General features: G+C 42.8%; 1 protein-coding gene across 9 annotated transcripts in view; it reads right to left on the reverse strand.

The window, feature by feature from the left end:
- The window catches only part of KIDINS220 (kinase D interacting substrate 220), a gene marked incomplete at both ends in the record, with an annotated part of 74873 nt that overhangs the window by 27895 nt on the left and 22551 nt on the right, over positions 1-24427 (reverse strand). For all 9 annotated transcript variants that reach the window (XM_084234509.1, XM_084234507.1, XM_084234504.1 and 6 more), the window contains 13 exons: positions 6174-6336; positions 10810-10954; positions 11955-12043; positions 12195-12438; positions 13098-13238; positions 14213-14502; positions 14654-14805; positions 16297-16462; positions 17268-17447; positions 18186-18350; positions 19764-19941; positions 22577-22675; positions 23916-24014. In XM_084234509.1, coding sequence (XP_084090635.1) covers positions 6174-6336; positions 10810-10954; positions 11955-12043; positions 12195-12438; positions 13098-13238; positions 14213-14502; positions 14654-14805; positions 16297-16462; positions 17268-17447; positions 18186-18350; positions 19764-19941; positions 22577-22675; positions 23916-24014 — 2111 coding nt within the window. The remainder of the gene's footprint in view (positions 1-6173; positions 6337-10809; positions 10955-11954; positions 12044-12194; positions 12439-13097; positions 13239-14212; positions 14503-14653; positions 14806-16296; positions 16463-17267; positions 17448-18185; positions 18351-19763; positions 19942-22576; positions 22676-23915; positions 24015-24427) is intronic.

The raw sequence follows: 24427 nt of genomic DNA on the forward strand, positions 1-24427 counted from the left end.
CCTTTGTGCAAACTGTTTCCTCAGCCAGAAAAGCCTCCATATTTGCTCCATGAACTCTCGTCCCCTGCCACCTTTGCTCAACACCTCCCGCCCCAGACTCCGCTGCCCGCCAACATGCTGCGTGGACTCGAGGCGGGGTGTCCCGGCCCCACGCGCAGGGGGCGCCTGGGGAGGGGCCATGCGTCTCCGGTTCGTGTACAAACAGCTTGTCAAGGAGAGGTGCGCGGTGGTTATTTTCAGAGTTTTCTCCCATTAACCCCTCTCACAGCCCCGGGTGGAGCTACAGGCTCTGTTACAAAGAAGTAGCAAATACATAAACTCAAAAGCAAGGGGTCTGCTTCATTTGTTTCTCCAAATGAAAAAGTAGGCCCAAGACAGGCACATCAAAATAAACAGCACAACCTGCCCTTCACCTACATGGACGTCCAGGAAGCCCAAGGACACACGACATACTACAAAGGACACGAGACAATGCCACAAAGTCAAGCCAACTAGTGTCCGATTCTTCATGCTATTCAAATTAGTAAGTTAGGTCCACAAGCAGAACAAAAAGTCTGTGCACACTCTGCATCTGGGGATGGGGGGGCACTAACAGCCCCCTGGATCATGAAGGAGAGAGGAAGGTGGTTAGTGAGAGCTAAGAGACAGGAGATGACTAGAAAGACATGATGCTTACGAAAACTCTGAATACCAGGAAGGATTAGCATCAAATATGAACTTTTATTATGAAAAATGTCTGAAGTACAGAAATACCATTACTTGAATAACTTAAAGATACTGAGATGAGGAAAACGTTATAAACCAGGTATCTGTAGTATCTATTCGTCAATATTATTTCAATGAAACGTGAAATGGCTACCATTCTGCGGTTCTCTCAAAATTATTCAATTATTTAAAAAAAATAAATAAAGCAAAAGAACCAAAATAAAAGTATGGCATGAGCTTTAGCTCAAAACTATTCTGACCATATCATCCTGAGCAAAAGACTGCAGTGTCAAAACAGAAACTTCAAACATTATCTTCATGAAAACTATTGGAACTGATCTTTAAAAATCTCTATGATTGCTTAAAATGCTTACTGAAAAAACCAGAAATAAAGTTTCATACTAAAATATTTCAATGGTTGTCTAAAGTGCTGTAATAAAAAGTAGACAGAAAATCTTTATCTACAGTTTTTATTTTACTCCCTTTCTTCTTACTAAATGTATGTTAACAAAAAAAACCCTCAAATGATCTAGACAAAAGCTTTTAGCGCAACACATAATTGCATGAAAATTACAATAATTGTACCAATTAAAATAATCTTGAATGAACAGTATGTCATCTTAATGTTCCAATGGCTTATAGAGGGATCTACTTAATTAGCTGAAATTGCTTTCCAGTGTTAGTATCAAATGTCATTTGTTAAAAGTTGAACAATTTAGAAAATAATTTAACAAAGCAATTTCACCAAACACCAAGAACCAACATTTTCTTTTTCAGCTGAATAAAGCAAGCAGATGTGTCATCAAATCTCTATAAAAATAAATGAGGCTTTTTATGGATTAAAAAAATAAATTTTACTACCAGCGTTAAAAATACTATTTTCTGTTTTTACCAAATCAGATTTCTTTAATAAAATAAATGAATATCAATTATACACTGCTGCTTTTTGTCTGCTGTAAATAAAACTTTTTATTATTCAAATGACAAGCAATAGCATCAAAGAACTCAACTATGGTTAACTTGAGACAGTCATTTAACTCTTCCAACCTATCCCAATATATGATTTTTCAATATGGTAACCAAATTGGTTTTCCTATAGTTTAAATTTCAAATCATCTTACTAAATTTTATTACTTTAAGTCAACTCCTTAATGAATACTCAAAGATACTTACTAAATTGCCTTTTTATCTTCCTTAGACTAGCTATAAAATATTCTTATATTTCTATGCATATAAAATATAGTTGCACCTCAGGAAAAAAAATAGGCATCTTGAAATCACCCAGAATCCAGCCCATTGTAGACCAAGGCTGAAGTCTCAGACACCGGGCTAGGGTAATAGCAAAGCAAAGCTCTCATCACCTCAGTACACCTCCAACATACAATATCCTGTATCTACTGCTGTTCATGTTACACTGAAAGAGGGAGAGAGCAAGTGCAGGCGGCAACACAAACAAAGCTAGGCCTTGACACCGAAGACGGTGAACACACGGATGGCTACTCCTTGCACTGCACTTACTCTGGAACTTTTTTCTAAGTTTGAAAGAATGTTCAAGTAGAACAAACAATTTAATTAAAAGATATATGAGTTCCCCAAGGGTATAAGGTACTTTTTATGTTTGTCCCTGTATGCACCTGCAACTTCCCCAACCCCCCATTTTCTGCACTACACGAAAGCATACAAGGCAACCATATAAGCCACGGCCCTGGTAAAAGAATGTCACCCTAAATATACATTAAGTGAAGGGCCTCCCCTGGTGGAGCAGCAGTTGGGCGCTGGGCTGAGAAGCTGCCTGCAGCCTCTGCAGCGCCGGTTCAATCCCTGGCCAATGGCAAGGATCCCACATGGCACGCAGACCTCTCCTGCCACGCCCGCTGCTTCCCTCAGCAGTGTACCTCACTCCTTCTGCCTGTTCTGCTCCCTGCTCTGTCTCTGGTGAATTCTCTCACCCTCCCGCGCTTCTGACTGTACCCAGTGCTTGTATAAATAAATAAATAAATAAATCTTTTTTAAAAATTAAAAAAAAATTTAAAAATAGCATTGCACAAATAAAGTATCTTGTTATAAAAAAATACATACATTAAGTGAAGAAAATTAACTAGAATCAATACATAAAAATCAAGGAAAGCCACTAGGTCTTTGCACTTCTACATTTTGGTTTAAGAAAAGTCAGTGTTTCAGAGAGACATGTCCTATCTTCCAATGATAATATCTAAAAGGAAATCAAATTACTCTTCATCCTTTTTATATCTTTTGTTTTCCTGCCACCTCTCAGCAGAAGACTAACTAGAAAACTAAACTATTACTTTCCAAAACGCAGCCTGCTGGTAAGCAGAAAGCCCATCTTCATACCAACATGCTACAGAGACACAGACACACACACTTTTCAGTGTCAGGTGGCGCGTGTGTAAAGGTTACTAGAATCGCATGAGTGCACCAAGGAGTACAGCTCTTAAATTCATTCATTTAAACTATGTCCTTAAGTTAAAAGGTTAAAAAGCAAAGAATATTTATTAAACGATCCGTGTGAAGAACAACAGGGAAGGGAGGAGGGGAGAACTGTAAGAAGCACCGTGCCAGGGGCCTTCATTTTTGGGACCCTCATCTCTTTTTATTTGTTCAAATCACAGCATGTATCAACCTATACTTTATTTTTTTTTTAAGATTTATTTATTTATTTATACAAGCACTGGGCACAGTCAGAAGCGCGGGAGGGCGAGAGAATCCACCAGAGCCAGAGTGGGGAGCAGAGCAGGCAGAAGGACCGAAGGACACTGCTGAGGGGAGCAGCGGGCGGCAGGGGAGGTCTGCGCGCCCTGTGGGACCCTCGCCCAGTGGCCGGGGATCGAACCGGCGCTGCAGAGGCTACATGGCAGCTTCGCAACCCAGCGCTCACCCGCTGCGCCCCGGGGGAGGCCCCAACCTGTACTTTAATGACTTAACTGTAGTGCTTCCATTGCTTTACATTTTTTTTAAATTTTCAACCCATTGATAAGTTGAAAGAACAGAACACAACACACTCCCCTAGACCCACACTGTGCAAATACATCTTGATACACCTGATCTCACATCTTCCCTGTGTAAATATGTATGAGTGTGTGTGTGTGTGTGTGTGTGTGCACGCTTACGTGTGTCTGCACACAAACCATCTGAAAGTGCCTCTAATGCCCCTGAAATGTCCTCAGTGCTCCCCTTTCCTTCTGACGAGATTCCAGTCAGAGCTCATGTCCTGCACTTGGCGCCTCCGACTCTCAATCCTCCCTAGCAGCCAGTGAGTCGTCCTGGAGAATGTCCCACAGTTTGCAGTCATCTGGCTGTTTCCTCATGAAGAGACTTGTAGTAAAATACAATATCACACAGGTGCTACCCTCTACTGCACCGCCCAGAGACACTCCATGCGCGACGCTCTCCATCCCGTGAGGTGAGTGATGACTTCAGGCCTGACCATCTGATTAAGAATGTGTGGAAGCCCAGCGCTAAGCGCAAGTATAAGTGTAACATCTTGTTCCCTAGCCTCCCCCGCACCCCCCCACAGTGGTTTTTATTTTTTTATGCATAGAACAAATAGGGTGCAGGCCAGAGGTGCTGGTGGGGGCAGGGGTAGTGAGAAGACTCACCAGAGACAGAGTGGGGAGCAGAACAGGTAGATCCACTGAATTCCACTGCTGAGGGAAGGAGCAGGGAGATAGGAGAGGTCTGCTGCACCCTGTGGGTCAGCTCCCTGGCCACCAGGGCAACAGTGCTGGGACTTAACCCCTGCGCCACCAGGGAGGTCCCCTGCCAGTGCAAGCATTGCTGAGCCCTGCGTGAATCTTGTTATACTCGGGGTTTTAAAAAGGTGATTCTGGGCCTCCCCTAGTGGCGCAGTGTTTGAGCACTGGGCTGTGAGGCTGCCCGCGGCCTCTGCAGCGCCAGTTCGATCCCTGGCCACAGGCGAGGGTCCCACATGGCGCACAGACCTCTCCTGTCTCGCCCACTGCTCCCTTCAGCAGTGTTTTTCGTCGGTCTGCCTGTTCTGTTCCCTGCTCTGGCTCTGGTGAATTCTCTCACCCTCCCACGCTTCTGACTGTACCCAACGCTTGTATAAATAAATCTTTAAAAAGGTGATTTTTCTAGTTCAATACCTTCTTTCCACAAATTTTAATTGACCTTTGCCTATGATTTAAAAACAAACAACTGTTTTGCTCCTATGATCAATACTATTTAAATAAAAAAATTTTAAAAATAAAGCCAGTTTATCTAGCAAACATTCATCATCACGTAAGCCTGTGTTGTGATGCACACTTACTCATGAAGTAAATGACACTGCACAGCCCAGAGAAACGCAAGCATGTGCTGCCCTGAGGCAGCAGCGGCTGCAGCGTCGCTGCTGGGGAGGCAGATGCCTCTCTGTGCCTCAGCGCTACTGCGGGGCTGCTCCGCCACCATCTATGGGCCCTCCTTGATACAGCACAGTGTGAACAACTGGTTCATTTAGTATCTGTTAGAGCAAAACCCCAGGAGAGCACAAATCCACAGACGAGTGCTCCAGCCATCTCTTTAGTTCTAAAACGAGTCCCTCACCTGGACATATTAACTAATAGACAAACGTGAAGAATGGCAATTAGAAAACAGGGGAAATTACCTGCTGACAATACTCTAAGAAATACTATTTGAAATCTTACAAGTTTTAAGATAGGAATTACACACTGAAAGCTCTGTTAGATTTACTATTTCATTTATAGATTTAAAACAACAGTTTTATAACATTGCAAAGTTCCTTATATTATTTTCCTCTAAGAAGAGAGCTTATTTAGAGTAGCAAGTGATGAAAACATTGAAGGTATTAAGTGTTCTGATAAACAAAAATAACTATAATTTTATTTGAGAATTTGACAACAAATTGGTAACTTATCACTATATATTTGACATTTCACTAAGTCTTAACTGCATGTCTTTCAAGAGAAAAATATCAACTTTATCAGAAGCAAAAATTTTTAAAGTACTTTCCATGGCTGACTATAAAAGGAAAATAAATCCCTTATCATTTAATGTAAGCAGTCTTTTCCTCCAGTACTCAGCTTCTCAGTTCACCAGCTACAAGTTGTGAGACTATCTGCACCAGTGATTTGTGGAAACACCCCCTCTTAACAGTCTATGAAGGCAGAGAATAAAAAATAAAATGGCAACAAGTAAGTATGTTTTAATGTTTACATTTCATATTTATAAATACATACAGTCAATCTGACTGTTAAGTCAACATTTTTATCATATAGGTTATTCTGGAAAAAGGAAGAATATATCCAAATAAAGCTGAACATTTTTACCCTCTGCTAACACAACTCTAAGTTATAATAGAGTCGATGAGAATGAGCAACCAAATGCACTTTATACAGACTAATTTATATTCACTTTGCTTTAAATGCTTTAACTTCTCTCTGAAAAGTCAATCTAAGGTAAAGTTATATAAAAGAGCTGAGACAGAGTACCTTTCATAGATGGTTTTTAGCGTCATCTGATCTGGGATGCCTTCCGTCTCTTCCAAATATAATATAAGCCAGGACGTCCTGTAAGGCCACTGCTCGGTCAGGTTGATCCAGCTAGCAAGTCTGTCCCAGTTAAAACTGATCTGATTGGCTCTCAATAATCTCCCTTTAAGGAACACAAAAACATTTAAAAATTACTATATAATAATGTTAAGCAAGGAATTAAAATGTACTTACAACATTGACAATCTATTTCTTAAACTTTTAAGCATAAAAAGCATAAAAAAAACTTAGAAATTAATTGGAGACAAATTATAATTATGTTGTAATGTAATTAGATTATGTGTCAAGGTTTGCATTTCCTATCTATAAATATGATGATTAAGTCAACATTTTTATTATATAGGTTATACTGGAAAAAGGAGGAATATATCCAAATAAAGCTGAACATTGTTACGAGATGGGACTGTATCTGTGCTAACTTAACTCTAAGTTCTAATAGATTCGAGGAGAATGAGTAACGTATTTAATAATGTGAATACACTACATTATGTATGTAATTATGTTGATATGTACTAATTTTAATCCCATGACTGGGTTAGTCCCAGAGATCAGTGGTGGCAAGCCGTGATGACATCTAATCTAACTTTGTGCTGTGCTTAAAACCCACTCATTCAGCTTATTAGCTACTGATGGCAGAGACAGAAGCCCTAGCGCCCGGCCTGGAAGAACTCGAGTAGCCTGGAGTGGTGGGTAAGTCCGAAGCCCACTGTCACAGGTGAGGTGTGGCTGTGCTGTCAGGAACTGGCACATGGACACCACATCTAGAAGCAGCAGTTAGGGGAGTGTTTCCTTAAGGCTATAAACACCAGCATCCGGTAAGCTCCGCAGGGTGAACGCCGGCCAGGGCAGTGAGGGGGCTGAGGCCAGGAGGGAGGAGAGGCAGGACCTTCCCACAAGAGAGCAGCAAATGCAAAGTCGTGAACTCAAGAAACAAACTGAAAAAGAGAATTGGGAAACCATCTCGAAAGTGTAAGTGAATGGGAATGAGGAAAGTATTCTAAGCACTCTAGCATAGACTAGTTAAGAAATAAAGTACCAAGAGAAATATTTCCCCAAAGAATGCATCTAATATTATTTTTTAGTTTTAATCTCCAAAAACACCCCAAAGAAAAACAACCTGTAAAGAAACACAACTGATAAAATAAAGCACAGTTTTAAAGTAAGAAACCTCTTAACTACCCACCAACATTTCATCTACTAAAATGCAAAATTATTTTCTGATATTAGTTCTATCTATTGTATGATTTTCCTAAAAAGAGCAACAGACTACACACATTTTGACATACAAAATAATAGGGACTACTCATTAATTAACATGTCCAAGCCTCAAATCCAAGTCTTTCACCTTCAAATTCTTTCCAAATAAATTACTCATCTATTTATAAAAATAAAATAAAATGTAGTTTCCTACATACATCTAAGTAATGTTACCCAATTAAATGAAAATTTACTGTAAAAACGAGCAAAAATCCATTTAAATACAAAGGCTTAAATCTGTAAGTAATTTTTCAGCATAAGCCTTTAATTTTAAGTAAACCTAGGACACTGAGGTGCTTTTATAAAATGGTTACTTAGAAATCTTTCATTTTCAGGCAAAGCTGTATTTGACAAAACTTAAAAATATTTCTGATATAACAATCTAGAAAGACTGCTATATAGTTAAAAACTAATATTAGGGAAATTCTTACATTTAAAATGAGCTTTTAGGAAAATACTTTGGTTCTACTCTATAATACCTAATCATTTTTAAAACATCATTTTTAATATATCTCAATAACAACTATTAAATGACATTAATTTGGTCATTGTTAGGATGCCTTAAAATGTCCAAATATAATGCAACATCCTTATTATGCATGTGGGGCCTTTAAGACCCCAATAAACGGGCCCTATCTGCCCCCTGTGCTCCCCAGACTCCAGCCAGCCTGGCCTCCACTGTCCCTGGCACAGCACTGCCTCTTGCTGTTCCTTCTGCTTCTCCTAAGAAACTGTAAAATTCACTCCCACTTCATTCAAGTCTGACTCACTGGACAACAGTGTCCTGGTCCCTGTTCTGGGCACTGAGGAAAGAGAAAGTGAACACAGCAGAGAGCCTGGCATGGTGGGCCTTACACTCTACTGAGACACAAAAACCAAAAAAAAGTAACCGAGTGAGTGCCACAGAGGCGATCTGTTCCGTGGAGTAAATTAAAGCAGCAATGTGGTGAAAATCAAAGAGGGAGCTCTGATTTTTTATAAGATAATGCAGGAAAGGCTCAGAGAGAAGCTGCCATTAAGGAAAGCCTTCGAGGAGGCGCTTTCGGAAGCTCAGGATGCAAAGGGTCATTCCAGGCAGAAGGGGCAACTACAGTCCCTGGGTGGGAAGACACTGGGCTTTCAGGACACAGCAGAGGTAGGTTAAGGGTGGAGGACAGTAACAGCTGATGAGGCTAAAGGTAGGGACACTGATCAAAAAAGGCCTTATCAGGGCCTCCCCGGTGGCGCAGCGGTTGAGTGCTGGGTTGCAAAGCTGCCCGTAGCCTCTGCAGCGCCGGTTTGATCCCCGGCCGCCGGGCGAGGGTCCTACATGGCGCGCAGACCTCTCCTGCCACCTGCTGCTGCCTTCAGCAGTGTACTCTGTCACTCTGCCTATTCTACTCTCCGCTCTGACTCTGGTGAATTCTCTCACCCTCCCGTGCCTTTGACTGTACCCAGTGCTTGTATAAATAAATAAATAAATCTTAAAAAAAAAAAAAAAAAAAAAGGCCTTGTCAGCTGTGCGCAGCCTCTGCAGTGCTGGCTCGATCCCAGCCAGCCAGGGAGATACCCACAAGCCAGGAGATACCTCTCCTGTCTCACCCGCTGCTCCCCTCAGCAGTGTTAGGTTGTCTGCCTGTTCTGCTCCCCTGCTCTGTCTCTGGTGAATCCTCTCACCCTCCCACACCTCTCCTGTACCCCAGCTCTTGTATAAATACATAAATCTTTAAAAAAAAAAAAAAAAAAGGGCCTTGTCAGAGACTGCCCGGGTTAAGTTTCCTTTTCAGTGAAATGGGAACACACAGTAGAGTTCTGAGCAAAGAAACAACATGATTGACGTCTATTTTAACAAGATCGCTGCAGCTGCCACGGAGAACAGGCTGCAGAGGAAACAAAGGGTGGAACACTTAGGAGGCCCTGCGGTCATTACTACAGAGGGGACATGATGATGCTCCGGGTAAGGAAAACATACCAGCAATGATCAGAAGTGGTCAGATTCTGGATACAGTCTGAAGACACAGTTAAAGAAAATATTTGCAAATCATATATATCGGATAAGAGATTAATATTCAGGATATACTGAGAACTAAAGCTCAACTTGAAAAAAAAAATTTAATTGGCAAAAACCTACATGACACACCTCCAAAGAAGATAGAGATGGCCAACAGGCATGTGAAAAGATGCTCAACATCTCGAATAATGGGGGAAATGAAAATTAAAGCTACGAGATACCACTTCATACCCATTTGGAACTACTACAAAAACCAAAAACAAAACCAGAAATCAAGTGCTGGGTAAACTAGATATCATGCAAAAGAAGGACAGCGGAGCCTTCCCTAGCACTATACATGCAGAATGCAACATGTTCGAGAAGCTAAGTGTAAGACTTAAAACAATAAAACTCTTAAGAGACCACACAGGCCAAAAACCTCACAACCACAGACTGGGAACGAGTCCTTGCACGCGCCGCCCGCTGGGGAGGGGCGGGCATTAAAAGAAAAAACAGACAAATTGAGCTTCATGAGGTTTTAAAATTTTATACCTCAAAAGACACTATCCACAGGATAGAAGGCAACCCACAGAATGGATAAGCAAATGCTCTAAGTACATACAATGGACTATTACTGAGGTGTAAAGAGGAAGGAAATTCTGCACGCTACAACACGAAGACATTATGCTTCATGACATAAGTCAGTTACAAAAAGGCAAATGCCATGATTGCACTGATCTGAAGCGCTGTAGCAGCCAAAATCACGCCAGCAGAAACTACAGTGGCGGCTGCCCGTAGCCGGGAGGACAGGGGAAGGGGAGTCTTGCTGAGCTGCTATAGAGTTTCAGTTTTATAAAAAGAAAAGCGCTCTGGGGATGGAGGTGTGATGGCAGCACAAGAATGTGCACGTATTTATGTCACTGAACTGTATCCTTAAAATGGCAGAGATGGTAAATTTTATCTTACATGCATTTTATTTAACACAATAAAAAAGAAAAATACATCATTTGAAACCAAAACAGAATAGCAGTGTATAAGAGCTGAATTTCAACACTTTAATTATAATCAGCTATGTGGATTAGTATAAAATTATTTTTGTACAAAGAAAAAAATAAAACTGAGAAGACATAAGAGATTTTTTAAATCACCAAGTTGTGAAAGAGCAGTGTATATCTGATGGCAGATTTCCACCGTCAAGACTAATAATGGTTCCACCAGAGAGACTCAGCGCAAATAACGTGGCGTTCAGCAGAGCAAAAGGCGCACACCCAGCATGGCCTGTTCCAGAAAGTGGGCGGCCATATTAAGGTCAAAGCTCTTAGCCACTGTGACCAGTAAGAAACAAGTCACCTGTCACGGACACGATATTCAGTAATCTCCTCATGGTCTGGGGGCTTATGTCGCTGAACCAGTCCTCCGTCACCAGCAGCTTGGTGAGGTCAAAGGACATCTGCCGGGTGATGGTCCGCTGCATCTGCCTCCGGCGGTACGTGTCCTGGAAGAGGGGGCGCGGTGAGCATGGGCCATACTCCAGTTGCAGAACTTAGAGCTTTTTGAGAAGTTAATGGACATTTGCTTCTAGTCAGAGAGGAATACTACATAGTAATGAAAAGTACGATTACCATTCCCTGAGGCAGAATCTTTACAGAACAAATATAAAGTAACACTAGAAGCAACTACATCCACTGCCATGGTGTAGCTGCAGACACCTTTGGATTTATAGTTGGCTCACTGCCTTGAAGATTATCAGTAAGCAGAACTGTGGGAAGAAAATCCTATTCAAGTTCTTACGGGAACTCAGTATTTACAGGAATCCTGCAATAATAAAGCGAATAACCATTGTCTAATTTTAAGGATTCAGTATTTTGACTTTTAGGTTATTTTACGTGTAGCACAATTCCTCTAATTGTTCTCAACCTGCCTAGGAACCCCCACTCTTAAATTTAGTGCTAGCAGCTGCCAGCCATCATTTAACTTTGCATCCCTGCTTGTATGGAGACATCAAAATGTCACTGAAGACATGTTTTTTAAAATGTAAACTGTCCAAATTTAATGGTGGCAAATGTGAGGAACAAAACAACTCACCTGCAAGGGCCATCTTCCTGACCATAAACACGTCTGTTCAATACAAACTCCCCGTTCCCCGGGATGGGCAGGACAGAGACAACTACAGCATTTGAGAACACCCAGGTGTGGGGACGCACGGAGCCTCTATGTGGGCACAAGTACAGACACACCTCGCAAGCGTTATGGAAGGAGGGAGGCTGTCTCAAAGAGAAAGCCACCTGGGCTAGGGAAGAGGGAGGAGCTGCTATAAGAGTTCACAGTTATGATAGCCCAAGTTTCAGACAGCCTCTGAAACTGAAAGGAAATGCAATGATAGTTACTTTTATGACCTTCGTGCAATCTGTACAAAAGCTTATTCAAGTGGTACCACCTTGGTTTTACCCAGATAATAGCAACACAAACACGCCTCAGAACAAAGGCCACCGTACCCGTCTGTTGAGGGCTGTCTTGCTCCCGAGTTTTGTCATCTCTCCAAGGCTGTTCTGTGACACTCTTCTGTCAGCATCTTCCTGTATCCCTTAAAGAATGTTCAAGAGAGCACCATTGGTACTAAAATTCTGTTGGATAATTATTTCAAGAAACGTGAAATAACAACATTTAAAGAAGCGTCACCATAAAAACTCTAAGACTACTTCAAACCCAAAGGACTGGAGACACATGATCTGTACCTGCAGTATCCGAGCAGGGGATGTCCCCATTTGTGGTTGCAGTGACGAGAAACTTCCTCGCGTTGCTCAGCCCGCGGCTATTGAGGAAAACGGGCAAGTGGACGATGTTGCGCATGTAGTCGTGCCCGTTGATGTTTGAGTCGCGCAGCACGCTGTTGAGGTTCTGGTTTATGGCCTTTATGATGATGTGCGGGTCACTTGCAAAAATGGCGATGAACGGGCCTTTAGAAAAGAGAATCCGGACCTGCGGTAGAGGAGACGCACATGTCTAAGTTTCATTAGCCAAAGTATTAAACTATGTCTTCAAGATCTACGCTACCCTTTGGCAACTGTATTTTTAAGATAAGATTTTTTTTTATCAAAATATTCTGTGTGAAAACAAATTTTATCAACATCTCAGTCTGTTTTGTCACCACCTGACAGTCTTTTCCACCTGACAGTGATATACCTACAAAGAAAACAAACGAGACACCTATTTGGCGACACCTGTGACCTAGGTGCAAGGTAAGACCAGCACACCTGAGGGCCGTCTGTCCACAAGCATGAGGGACAGGTGCTCTCTCTACCTGCTACCTCTGAGATGCCACACAGTGAGCGATGCAGACTTGGCCCTGCTGGTCCCCCACGTTCACCTCTGACTCCAACCGCAAAATACCTTCAGATTTCAGAGACACTCCATCTGGGTTTTTTTCCTTACTCTACAATAAGCTATAAGTGCTTACAAATGTTTGTGATAAAGCATTTGCTGTGTTTCTGCATAAAGTTGGTTGTTTCCCAGCAGAACCTTCACAATAGAACCACCAGAGAAACAAGCACCAGTCCAACTCCATTTGAGTCATTCTGGAAGTCACTCCTCTCAACTGCCCCTCTGCGGCCATTAGTTTCGGGACAGAGAGGACGCACCGTGTCCAGCATCTGGAGAACGCGGTCCTGCTCACAGGCATCCAGTCCATCAATGATGACCACCAGCCTTGTCTGATTCTGAGTGAAGCTGTCAATGGTTTTTGCCATCCTGGCCATCAATTCCACTTCACACTTAAGAACCTGTGCAAAGAAAGCGCAGAAAGCAAGGAAGACATGAAAGTTAGAACAGCCTCCTAGAGCGCCTATAGGAGGTCATCTACTAGAAGAAAAGAAACCCAAAGCCAGCGTCACCGGTTGTGGTGCCAGCCTGCCCTGAGAGCATCACAGTTTACACAAAGACTTCACACGAGCTGGAGCGTTTCACCCTCACACCGACACTATGATGTAGATACCGTCACCTCCGTTTTAAAGAATAAATTGGGCTGAATGACTTACCTGCCAAGACAACATGGTCTGAATGTCAAAGGACTCAGATTTGAACACAAATCTAACTGACGCCAACTCCACACTACAACTGGCCCCAGGGGCTGCAGAAACTGTAACAGGCCCCTTTGGCTCAAAGAGCAGGACGCTATTTCATATGTTTTGGCAGTCCAATGCGCTTATTCTACCAGGTTCTAGAGGATCCACTGCCATTAGGTAGTTTAGTAATCACCACCTGTGCAGTAACCAGCTAGCCCCTGAGTGCATTTATGAAAGTCTACTTTATAAAAGTGTGCTACTAATAGGCCTTCCTGGTGGCACAGGCGGTGGAGCGCAGTGCTGTGAAGCTGTCTGCAGCCTCTGCAGTGCCAGTCCGATCCCCGCCGGCCACGGAGCAATCCACGTGGCCCGACAAACCTCTCCTGTCTCGCCTGCTGCTCCCCTCAGCAGTGTATTTCAGACCGTCTGCCTGTTCTATTCCCCGCACTGTGAATCCTCGTACCCTTCCACACATCTGGCCTGTACCCCGGTTCTTGCATCAATAAATAAATCTTTTTAAAAAAAGTGTGCTATTGTTTTAGTTTTCTTCACTTTAAATGTACATTTCCGAGGTGGATTTGGAGCAAAACTGAAAGGCAGCGGCTGCGGCACCGCTACAGAGCCCTCCCTGAGCCACAGCCTCGGGCCTGTGGCGTTTTCACCTCACGCCACTTTCCAGAGCCAGTGCTTACTTTCATGAATCCTTCACTTTTCAGCTTGTGCAGTTTGGAGGCAGCATTATGGAGGCGTTTCCTTTGCGAATTCAGGAGCGAGTCCAGAACCTGCCACCACGTACGACAGTTGAGCAGGAAGGCCAGCCCCACCACAGAGGCGATGGCTATGAGGACGGCATTGACGGTCAGGTGTCTCGGGTCAACTCTGAATATAGCCAGGAGGGTGACCCCAGCAATGATGCAGCCGAAGATAAACAGGAAGATGACAAAGGATGGGAGGCAACAGGTCTTCTTCCATTTCTTCTTACCTGTAATCCGAGAGCTGGTTTTACCAATTATTTCATAGCGAGTATTTAGAAAATACTAACCATTACATCACAGCCTATGATTCTCCACCTGAGTTTGCATGCATCCTCAGTCCCACCCACGTACACAAACGCAGGAGGAAGGAAGCCCTACCCTGCGTGTCTTCAGTCTTGAACACTCGAAAGAGCCTGGTTGCCAGGAAGCCAAACTCCCGTTCACAGGCATCCGAGAGGGTGGCGATCATTTCCGCCATCGACGTCTCTCCGCCTACACTGGACAGCCTGTTGTAGTCTGTAAACAGAAACCTTGGGGGTGGGGGGAGAAGCTGTAACCTCGACGTGGGCCGTCTCTGTGTCACTCACTGCTCCATGTTTGCCTTACGTCTCTTTCGAGTGACTGTTTTTAAAACTGTGCAGGAATAGAACTTGGAACTAGGTATCCTCCATGGACAGCTTCTTCAGAAAAGACAGTAACTAAAGCTAAATGGGCAGAGTTACATGGGAAGCCCTGATTAAAGGCAGAAGGGTTAGAAAGCCAAGCAGAGCTCAGGCAAGGGGCCCAGGTCAGGATGGAGCAAAAAGAGCCACACAGAGAAAGTTTTCTAAGCACCAGAAGAGATTAGTACCCTGGGAAAGTATTCGTCATGCCACTAAGAAATGAATGCCATTAACAGCTTCCTCATCTCCTCGAAACCAAGAGGTTGTAAAATATTCTTTTCACAGTTGTTCTTTAAAATTAACTGAATTATTTGCATTTTGAGTCTCTGGATGCTTAAGTCTGCATTTGTTCCTTTCTCCTGTCCATCTGTAACTGAAACCTCTCGGGGCAGCCGCGAAGAATCACTGCTGTCCCCACACAGCCGGGGCTGCACTCAGCTGCTCTGCGGTCCTGTAGGGCTGTTGCGATGCTCCTGGCTTCCATGGCGTCTCATTAACTTAGTGTTCTTCTTGTTTGCTATGAAATATTTCCCCCGGTTACTTTATTCTACTGTTTTCATTTCAACTTTTCATTTTTAAATCCTCTTCTTAATAGATAATCCTAACATAAGCTTTTATCTTTCTTTTTCCCTCTTATATTCAAAGTTTTGATGTTTTCTCTGGCTTGGTTTATTTGTTTTCATCTTAAATTACATATTTTTTAATCTATAATTTTTTAATTCTTAATTTTTAGTATACATTTAATTATTCTGCTAATTCTTATGAATTCCTTGCACTAATTTTCTTAACTTGGCTGTTTTTTTCTTTCATTTTACTTCCCCTAGAGCCCTCTACCTTTTCTGCATTCTTTGCTGACATGCACTCCACATTTTCTAAATGGTTCTGGCATACGTTTCCTATCGGAGATTAATAATAATCTTAGGCAGTCAAGATGAGAAAAAGAGCAGTTCGGAGGGCAAGTCGAGTTTCCCAAGTCATGCGCCAACAAGCGGCAGTGCTGGGACTCCATCCTGGAGTGTCCATACCGAACACTCTTCAAAGCGTATCCAGAGGACGCCAGTAGGTAACACGGGTTGCGGGGGGGAGGGGGAGCAAGGGTTACACTCAATAAAATTTGGTATACAGAAGGTAAGCCGATGGCTTTATGGAGAGAGGTCTCTGCCCCTTTAGAGTACATGAGGAGATCTAACATGGAAGTATCTCCCAAACGGATCTGACCAGGACATGTTTACTTTACTTTCATATAAAGAGTACCGAGAAACAATGTTTTGGCATGTACGCTGAGAAATGATGCATTAGAAACTTTTTACTCTTGCTTCATCTTGTTAAAGGTCACTTCTGTCAGAGGGACCAACTCACCTCACAGGTAACGCTTTCGTGGTCTGCTCTGGCAATTCGGGTGGATTCACAAACATCAGTCTGAGAAGGAGTTCCAGGTAGCCGATGTGTCTTGCCAACCTAGTGCTGAGGACCCATGCCCAATTCCAACTCTCTCCTTCCCTCCGGCCACCGAAGTAAATGACAACTGGAATTCACAGTGTGAAAGAGTACCCGAGACAGTCATTAGTCAAGCACTGTCTTTTCTCCAAAGAGTCAAATATCAAATAATGACGAAGGCGTACACGTTTTATGGTTCCTGATTTTTTCCCAACTTCCTCAATTAATTGACTTCCCCCAAGGTACAGAAGGTATATGAAAAATGGAAAGAAAACTGTTGAATGTATGACATAAGAAACAATGAGAAAGAGAATGACTTAGATAGAAATACTCCATCACTCAGATTTAAATGTAAATGACTTTGGGCCTATCACGATTTCCAACTGTTGAAATTACCAGTTCCTCCATCAGTAGATCGCTATTTCCTTTCTGACAGGAGTCTAAGACTAGAGTGTGTTTGATTTTTTTACTTTGCCAGAGACAGCTATGAGGGATGATTTTCAAAATGAATGAAATCACTAATTAATATATAGTAAGAATTCTACCTCAATTTTTTTTTTTTTTTTTGGTGGGACCCTCACCGGTGGCCATGGAATGAGCCAGCGCTGCAGAGGCTACGGGCAGCCTCGCAGCCCAGCGTTCAACCGCTGCGCCACCAGGGGAGGCCCTCTAACTCAATCTTAACAAGTAGCACACTAGTTTTGAAAGCTACGTTGGCCAAGTATGGACCGAGTTCTTCAGGTCAACTGTTAAAAGAGCAAAATTTATATGTTCTCAACTAATTATACGAAAATCACTGACAGATTTTAGGGCAGGTATAGCTACTATTCTAAGTAAAACACTGAGTCCTGACATTTTCTCCTGTTTAAGATAAGGTAAAAGCAAAGACTTACTAAAAAAGATGTAGAGCAGAGCCAGGAAGCTCAGGGACACTGCTATCCCAAGATTTGGGTCCACAGTGAAAGCGAACAACAGCCCAAGCCCCCCACAAAGCAGCAGGGTCAGGAACACAATGAGCCACGAGAACTGGAAAAGGGGCTCGATCTGCTGTCCTGCAAAAGTCTTCATTTCATCTGAAAGAGAAATGTTCACAGGTGAATAAAACCTTATTTTTGCTTTAAGAAATACAACTTTAAGGCCATGTGGAATTTTCACATTTTCAACCTACACACTTAGTGGCACTCACTCTCTAAATAGAAGGTTGCTGCTTGGCCATTTTCACTGGTGTTCTCTTTTGATAAACATGAAAACCTCATTCCCTAGGGGCACACCCACCCTGTCCTACCCACTCTCCTGCTTCACGCTGAAGAAACACAAAAATTCTTTTTTATGTATTTCAAGGTCAAGATTCCGTGGATATTTCTCTTCTGTGGTTTATATTAGACAAAGTATTGCTCCCACACACAAAACTAGAAATCATTACTTTGCTGTGTATCTTCAAACTCCCCGTCACCACCTTCCTCTCTCGTTACCACCTTCCTCACCTTTTCTTCCTCCAATCACATTGAGAATCGCTTATTAAAGGTGCGTGTGTTGAGTCCAAATAAGTCTCAAATGCAACATTCTTTCTAGACACTCAGCAAAAAATTTCCCAGCCAACACTGAAGAATGTCCTTGAAGAATGAGCAGGATTTTCCCAAGCAAAGGGTGTGCATGTCGGGCAGGAGGTGGTGGGGGCTAACCAGGAAAGGCGCCCGTGCAGTATACACACGCACACACACCAGACACAGACACAACACGCACAGCTCTGTCTTCCATGGCTGCAGGGAAACCGTGTACACATGCAGACTTTGTACAGATGCACCTTTTACCTTCTAGTTTCTTGAGCAGGAAGGATTTCCCACTGCCCCACTGTGCGTACAGGCCCACACAGATGGGCGGCTGCATGGTCGGTTCACTGAGGATGTCAGCCAGGGCGCTGCTGTACAGGTCATAACCCAGCATGTCGCCATCTGTCTCGGTGGGAGACAAGTGTCCTGCAAGTAAAAACACACATATCCTTACATTAAAAAGTGATATTACCAGCAGAAAGGAATGTTAATCCTCATTTACCAACTGTTTCTTTAAATAGAGAAAAAACTGATTTTAAATGGCCAGGCTCATGGAAAAACAGGCTCAGAGATTCTTAGATACTTTTTCAAAGGAGTTAAGATTATCAGATGTGCTATTCTTAAGTACAACCAAGCAAGAAAAATGCTGTCAAATTGTGACACAACCCCTTCTTACCCGTCAATTACAAGATGCGTTTCAATTTCAGAGATTAAAATGTGGAATAACGTGCATATTAGAATCAATAAAATGACCATTAAAACATAAACTAGTATATAGAAATAAATTTATTCTATGTCTCGCGTGATCTCAGGTCGAAGGCACCCAGGGCCACGGGACATATCTCACAGAGCCTGCAGCCGAGGTCTCAGGCATATCATATCCTTTATAATTCTATCACAGGGTGGTTTTTCATTGTTAATTTTCTGGCATAAAGTGGCATTTAAATATTTTTCTAATTCTCACATTCATTCTATTTCAAGGTGAATGCAGCTTTACAGCTTTGTGAAGGCAGCAGGAGAGGTCGCTCTCATCAGCGTCACCTGTTGGTAACTGGAACTAATATCTCTTCACATTTTAGTAGAAAATTGTCCCATATTTCGAAACACCACATGTTAATGATTACCATCTCCCATGCGTTCTTTCAATCAAAATGTATTTCAGTTCAATATTCAAGACATTATGCTAGATATTACAGAGAATGCAAAGGTAAGAAGAAGAAAAAAAAATCTCTGCCCTGAAGAACTTTCTGGAAGGGAGAAAAATCCTAAAAAAAAAAAAAAAATAGAATAAGAGATCATAAGAATTAAGATTAAAAGGGAAATATAAACACAAGTGCTGAAGTATCAGAATGAGGCAAAAGTTGCATGTGGCTAAGTAGATCAGGGAAGCTCATCGAGAAGAGGCCAAATGACAAAGGTCTAGGAGACAGTCATCTCGATAAAGAAAGGACATTCTTAGGGATGGAGAGGTCGCAGCTGTGATAGTGACAGTACAAGCAAAAGTACAGAACTCTAAGCACTGGAGTCACATTCAGGAAAGGCTTGATAAAAGCACAGAGAATACCTGTAAGAATAATGGGGAGGAAAGATTTTTAGAAAAGCAGGCTGGATTAGAATTCTTAAAAGCCAGTTGATGACTGAAAATATTTAATTTAGAATATTACAATACACTGCAAAGGAGATTAGGATAGGGAGTAGTTCTCCAACGAAGATAATAATTTTCTCAACATTTATATTTTTCATTTAATAATAAATACAAAACTGCTGTTGGCCTCTTAATTTTTGCATTTTTGCATTCATATATGAAAAGCTTGATCAGGAACAAAACCCAATACTTACTGGCTCCAAATATTTGAGTTAAGATACTTTTCTGATGGCTACAGTCAATGTTGTAGGGGGTCTCCCCTGCTTTGTTGGGCCTATAGAGCAACCGTCCATCTTTGGGATTTCTTAAAAGAAGTTCTGCCAGTTTCCGACTCCTCCCACGAATAGCAATATGCAGGGGAGTGTCTCCTTTCTGTAAAACAGAGGCAGGAAGCTTGAACTTTCACGTATTTCATATATAGTATACAGAGAGTAACAACTACAGAAAATCTGAAATTTTCCCATTTTTTATGTGGAGTATATACAGAGCATGAATTTCTATCTCTATCTGTTCCACAATTTCTTTGTCTCATCTCTTTCCTAGCTGTTCTTGGATATAATTTATTCCACACCCTCTGGAGTGAAGGTTTTTCTTCTCCCCTCCCCACAACTCCAAGAAGCAATAGACTTTCTCCCTGCAGCAACTCCCAGGTCACAGACCCACTTCCATCACAGGTTAATAAACATCCATCATCCAAATATTTATCGGCCTGGGATGTCAACTACCTTCCTCAGTTTACATCCTACTTCACAGCTTTCTCCTCCATTTGTCTCCATAGCTCCTGACCTGTGCGGACAGCCCATCTGACAAGTATGAGCTCGTCTGCTCCTGTGCCCCGTCCACCCGACACTGCTCTACTGAACCTAAACTCCCGTCTCCACTCTCCCCCTCGTGACACCTGGCCTCTGGCCTCGACCGCCTCCCACTCTCCTCACCCTTCACTTGTCCCTCACATCAACCCGCCTTCTCCCTTTATTAGCATCTCCAATCACATGGGTGTTATTCCCAACACTAATTTAAACAATATGTTTTTTTAAAAAAAAACCCACTTCCGTTTAAAGATTGCCCTGTCGCTTTTATTCCACAAGCACCTAGAGGGAAGACAACTGACCAGAAGCTAACACTTGAATCGCTCCCTCCCCGTCTCCACCGCTCCCTCTAACACAAAGTGAAATGGCCTGGAATATTGGTCCATGGCGGCTAGGCCTTATGTTGATTTTGAGTTTCCTCTTCTTCCTCAGGTCCACTTCTTCCTTTTCTGTGTTCTCTTCCTACCCCCGAAACAGGGTGCAACTACGGACTGAGTTCAGTCCACATAAGGCACTGTGCTGGGTACTTTGGAGGACACACCAATAGAGGACGTGACTCAGAAGCTTCCGGTGTAACGGGAAGAGAGGGAATATGCACAATTATGAAACAACTCGAAGGTGACACAGGCCAGGGAGAAGTAAAGTTCTGACCCCAGCGTTCATCTTTGCTCCCACTCATGACCCTAATCACGGTTGTCCAATGCTCACCACTCAGTGGCCGATGGCCCGGGCCCATGGCGACGCTCACTCTCTGCCTGACTCTGGCCCTACACTGCCCAATGCCTGCTGGCCTCAGCCTCCTGGACGTCTTATTAGCCCTGGAACTAAACGCACCCACACTGGATTTCGTCCTCTCATTTCCCCCGCTCAACCCCATTTCTCATCTCCCAACGTGTGAGAGGGCAAAAACGGCACTTTTGCCACATAACAAAATTTCTGGAAAGACATTAACTCACCCCACCACTATACTGAAGATAGAGAGATCAGTGGTGGGCGAGGCAGAAGTAATACTAATCCTCACTCTTAAACATATTTGTATAAAACCCTCCGATGCAGAGCCAGGTTCAAGATTTCTACAAATCTGTATATCTAAATGCGGCAGGACAGGCCTTATCTGACCCTGGGGCATGTGGTGAGTGAATGAAAACCTGTTCCAGGTCTCATGTGTATGAACTTGCCCCAGGAAAAGCCACATACAAAGGACACCAAGCCCTCCGGAGCCTCCCCAAGTGTGAAACACGGCATATCACAGAATTTACAAGGCTACATGAAGGTAAAGGCACTTAGCACAGTGATTTCTCAGTGCAGGTGAGGGAGCCGCCCTACAAACGAGACAGCGGCAGAAGAGAAAAACCAACCATACAGGAAGTCTTCTATAAAGCCAAACAATACCCAATTTCAAAACCTCTACTTTATGTCTATCCTCATCTCCACTTACAAGTTTCCCTTTTTAAAGAGAAAACTATATTAACATGATAATAATAGATGCAATCTCCTTTGAAATAGTATTGTTACCTGATTTTAAAAGAAGCAGAAAAATACATACGGAGCTTGTTTTTCAATCGCCTCATAAATGATAGAAAGGTAAGCCTCAGTCTACTAGGGAGTAGGAAAAGCCAAATCCTATCAGGTATTCACAGGGAAAGATGCGTGATACTTCTTACTTCTCACATAATCAATTCACTTCTTTTCTGGGGGGAATTCACTTTGAAGCAGAGAAAGAAGCCTATTCAAAATGAAAACAAACTAAAACCAAGAATCAATTCTATGTGAAATATTAAGCAATTTAAATTTATTTCAGAAAAGACAAAAATTCCGCTGAAAGGATCGTGAAGAAGACACATGGCAGAACGTTTTCTCTTCCGCCAGTGAGGCATAAATGCCAGTCTGCTCTGAGTGTCCCCAGCCCCTGGGACCCTCTCCTCTGGCCTCTGTGACGAGCTCTGCACCTGGTGATGCCCTCCCCAGACGGTGGCCAGCACCAGAATGAGCACCAGAAGGGAAAAGTCTCTTCAGAAGGGTGCTCGGTCTGCCCAGTCCCCAGCACTGTGTAGAATAGTCAAGAAAATATCACAGTCCCAAATCCCACACATAAAATCTCAGCAAATAATCTCTCCTGCTAAGAAACCCACCAGATACGCAGGTCAGGCTACCAGTGATGGCCTTTTCCAAAAACCCACACCCGGCACAGGGTTTACCTTATCTATGGCTGAGACCTTGGCTCCCTTATCCAGCAGCAGCTCCACCACTTCAATGTTTCTCATCTTGGTAGCCTTTATAAGCGGGGTCTCACCATCCTGCGGGCACAGATAAGAAAGTACCAGCTCATAACTTTACTCCTACAGGTTTAAAGTCATAAAAATGCACATGTCAAGAATTTAGACAACTAATTCTGGAATCAGTCTATAGTGAAAATATTCATAAGAAAACAGAGTTTTAAAAACTAATAAGAAAAGTGCTCCTTTTTTAAAGACAACCAATCATTTACACCAAAGTCATTCTCTATCACTCAGTCCCGTATGGGGGTACCCAGCCACTTATGAGCCATTTCTGGCACAGGTGCCTGCCCCCTACTGACCTCTGGGGCACCACCAGGCCGCAGCCCAGCCAATGTCCAGTAAAGATGCAGTCTAGACTTTCAGGAATGGATACCAGCTACACGTCAGTTCTCTGTGCACCCAAGGACCCGTGTGGAACAGGGAATCAACTTGATACAAGCTGCCTGTCTTTGGGAACCCTCAAGCATTTGTGTCTGCTTTCCAATCAGATTAAGGGAAACAGGAAGAGCCCACAGTTCAACACCGAATTAGAAGGAGAGAAAGCTGGCCAGAAGCCACAGTGGTGACAGTGGCAGACAGGTGCAAAAGAAAAAGAAAAAGATTACCGGGGAGCCACCTGCAGATGAGAAGGTACCCCCGGAAACCTGCCTCCCTACAGTCGTGGGCCTTCATGACAGGCAGAGAGATGCAGGTCCAGACCTCTAGCAGATGAAACGGGAATGTCTCATGGGTAACTCTATAGTTTGCTTTATTCATTACGAATTCTGACGCTTCCATCCAGACTTAAAATATATTCTCTGTGGAAAATTATTACACTTAAGGCCAAATACAATCACTTAAGTCTGAAACAGTTTTAAATTTTTCAAAAATACTTTAGTAAAACAGACTGAGGTGGTTGACTGGGAGAACCGATAACCCCTCATAACAGTCTTTTAAATGGAAATGGGGCATTTTGAACAAAAGGACCATAAAAAGATTCCAGGGAAACAATCTGTCCATAATTTAGAAGTAATACTGGATTCTCCAAAAGTACAAAACTGAACTAACAAATTACATACATTTTGTTGCAAATACACAACTTCAGAAAGCATATAAAATCCCTAAATTTAGTATAGAACATTACCAGTAAAAAAAAAAAAAAAAACAACAACAACAAAAAACAGTATAATTCCAATATCAAGCAAGTATGACTGAGAAGCCCCACCAGTACTGGCTAGTCAGCTGCAGGCGCTGCCAAGACGGGAGACATCATCCCTACCTTTGTGCATATCTCGGTGTCGGGATTGCACTGCAAGATGTCTCTCACCATTGCTGCATTTCCTTTCTCAACTGCCCAGTACAAAGCAGTTTTGTTGTCCTGTATAAAAAAAAAAAATCAACAGTCACTTCATATAAAATACAATATTAAAATCTGCTACTTATATCCATGAAACATGGTTATTAACATTTGTCAGAAATTATTAACTGATCTCACCAACAGGCAGCGTGGTGGAGAGAGTGAGGAATCCTTTTCCTATCTTAGATTTACTTTGAGCAATTCCTGTAAAAGCAGCCCAGGGACCACCTGACACAGCGGCCCGGAGCCCACCAACGGGCCAAGGAGCCCCAACCCTGTCACAGCCGCAAGGGGCCTCTGACCTCTGCATTTCCTCTCCCAATCTTTTCAAAAGACAAACAGAATATACCACACAAACATAAGGTGAATAGTTTTTATCATCTTTATCTTTCTTACCCTCCACCCACCCCAAACTCACAAACAGGTGGTGATCA

Source organism: Talpa europaea (genome assembly GCF_964194135.1).
Source record: "Talpa europaea genome assembly, chromosome: 6".
Taxonomy (NCBI): Eukaryota; Metazoa; Chordata; class Mammalia; order Eulipotyphla; family Talpidae; genus Talpa; species Talpa europaea.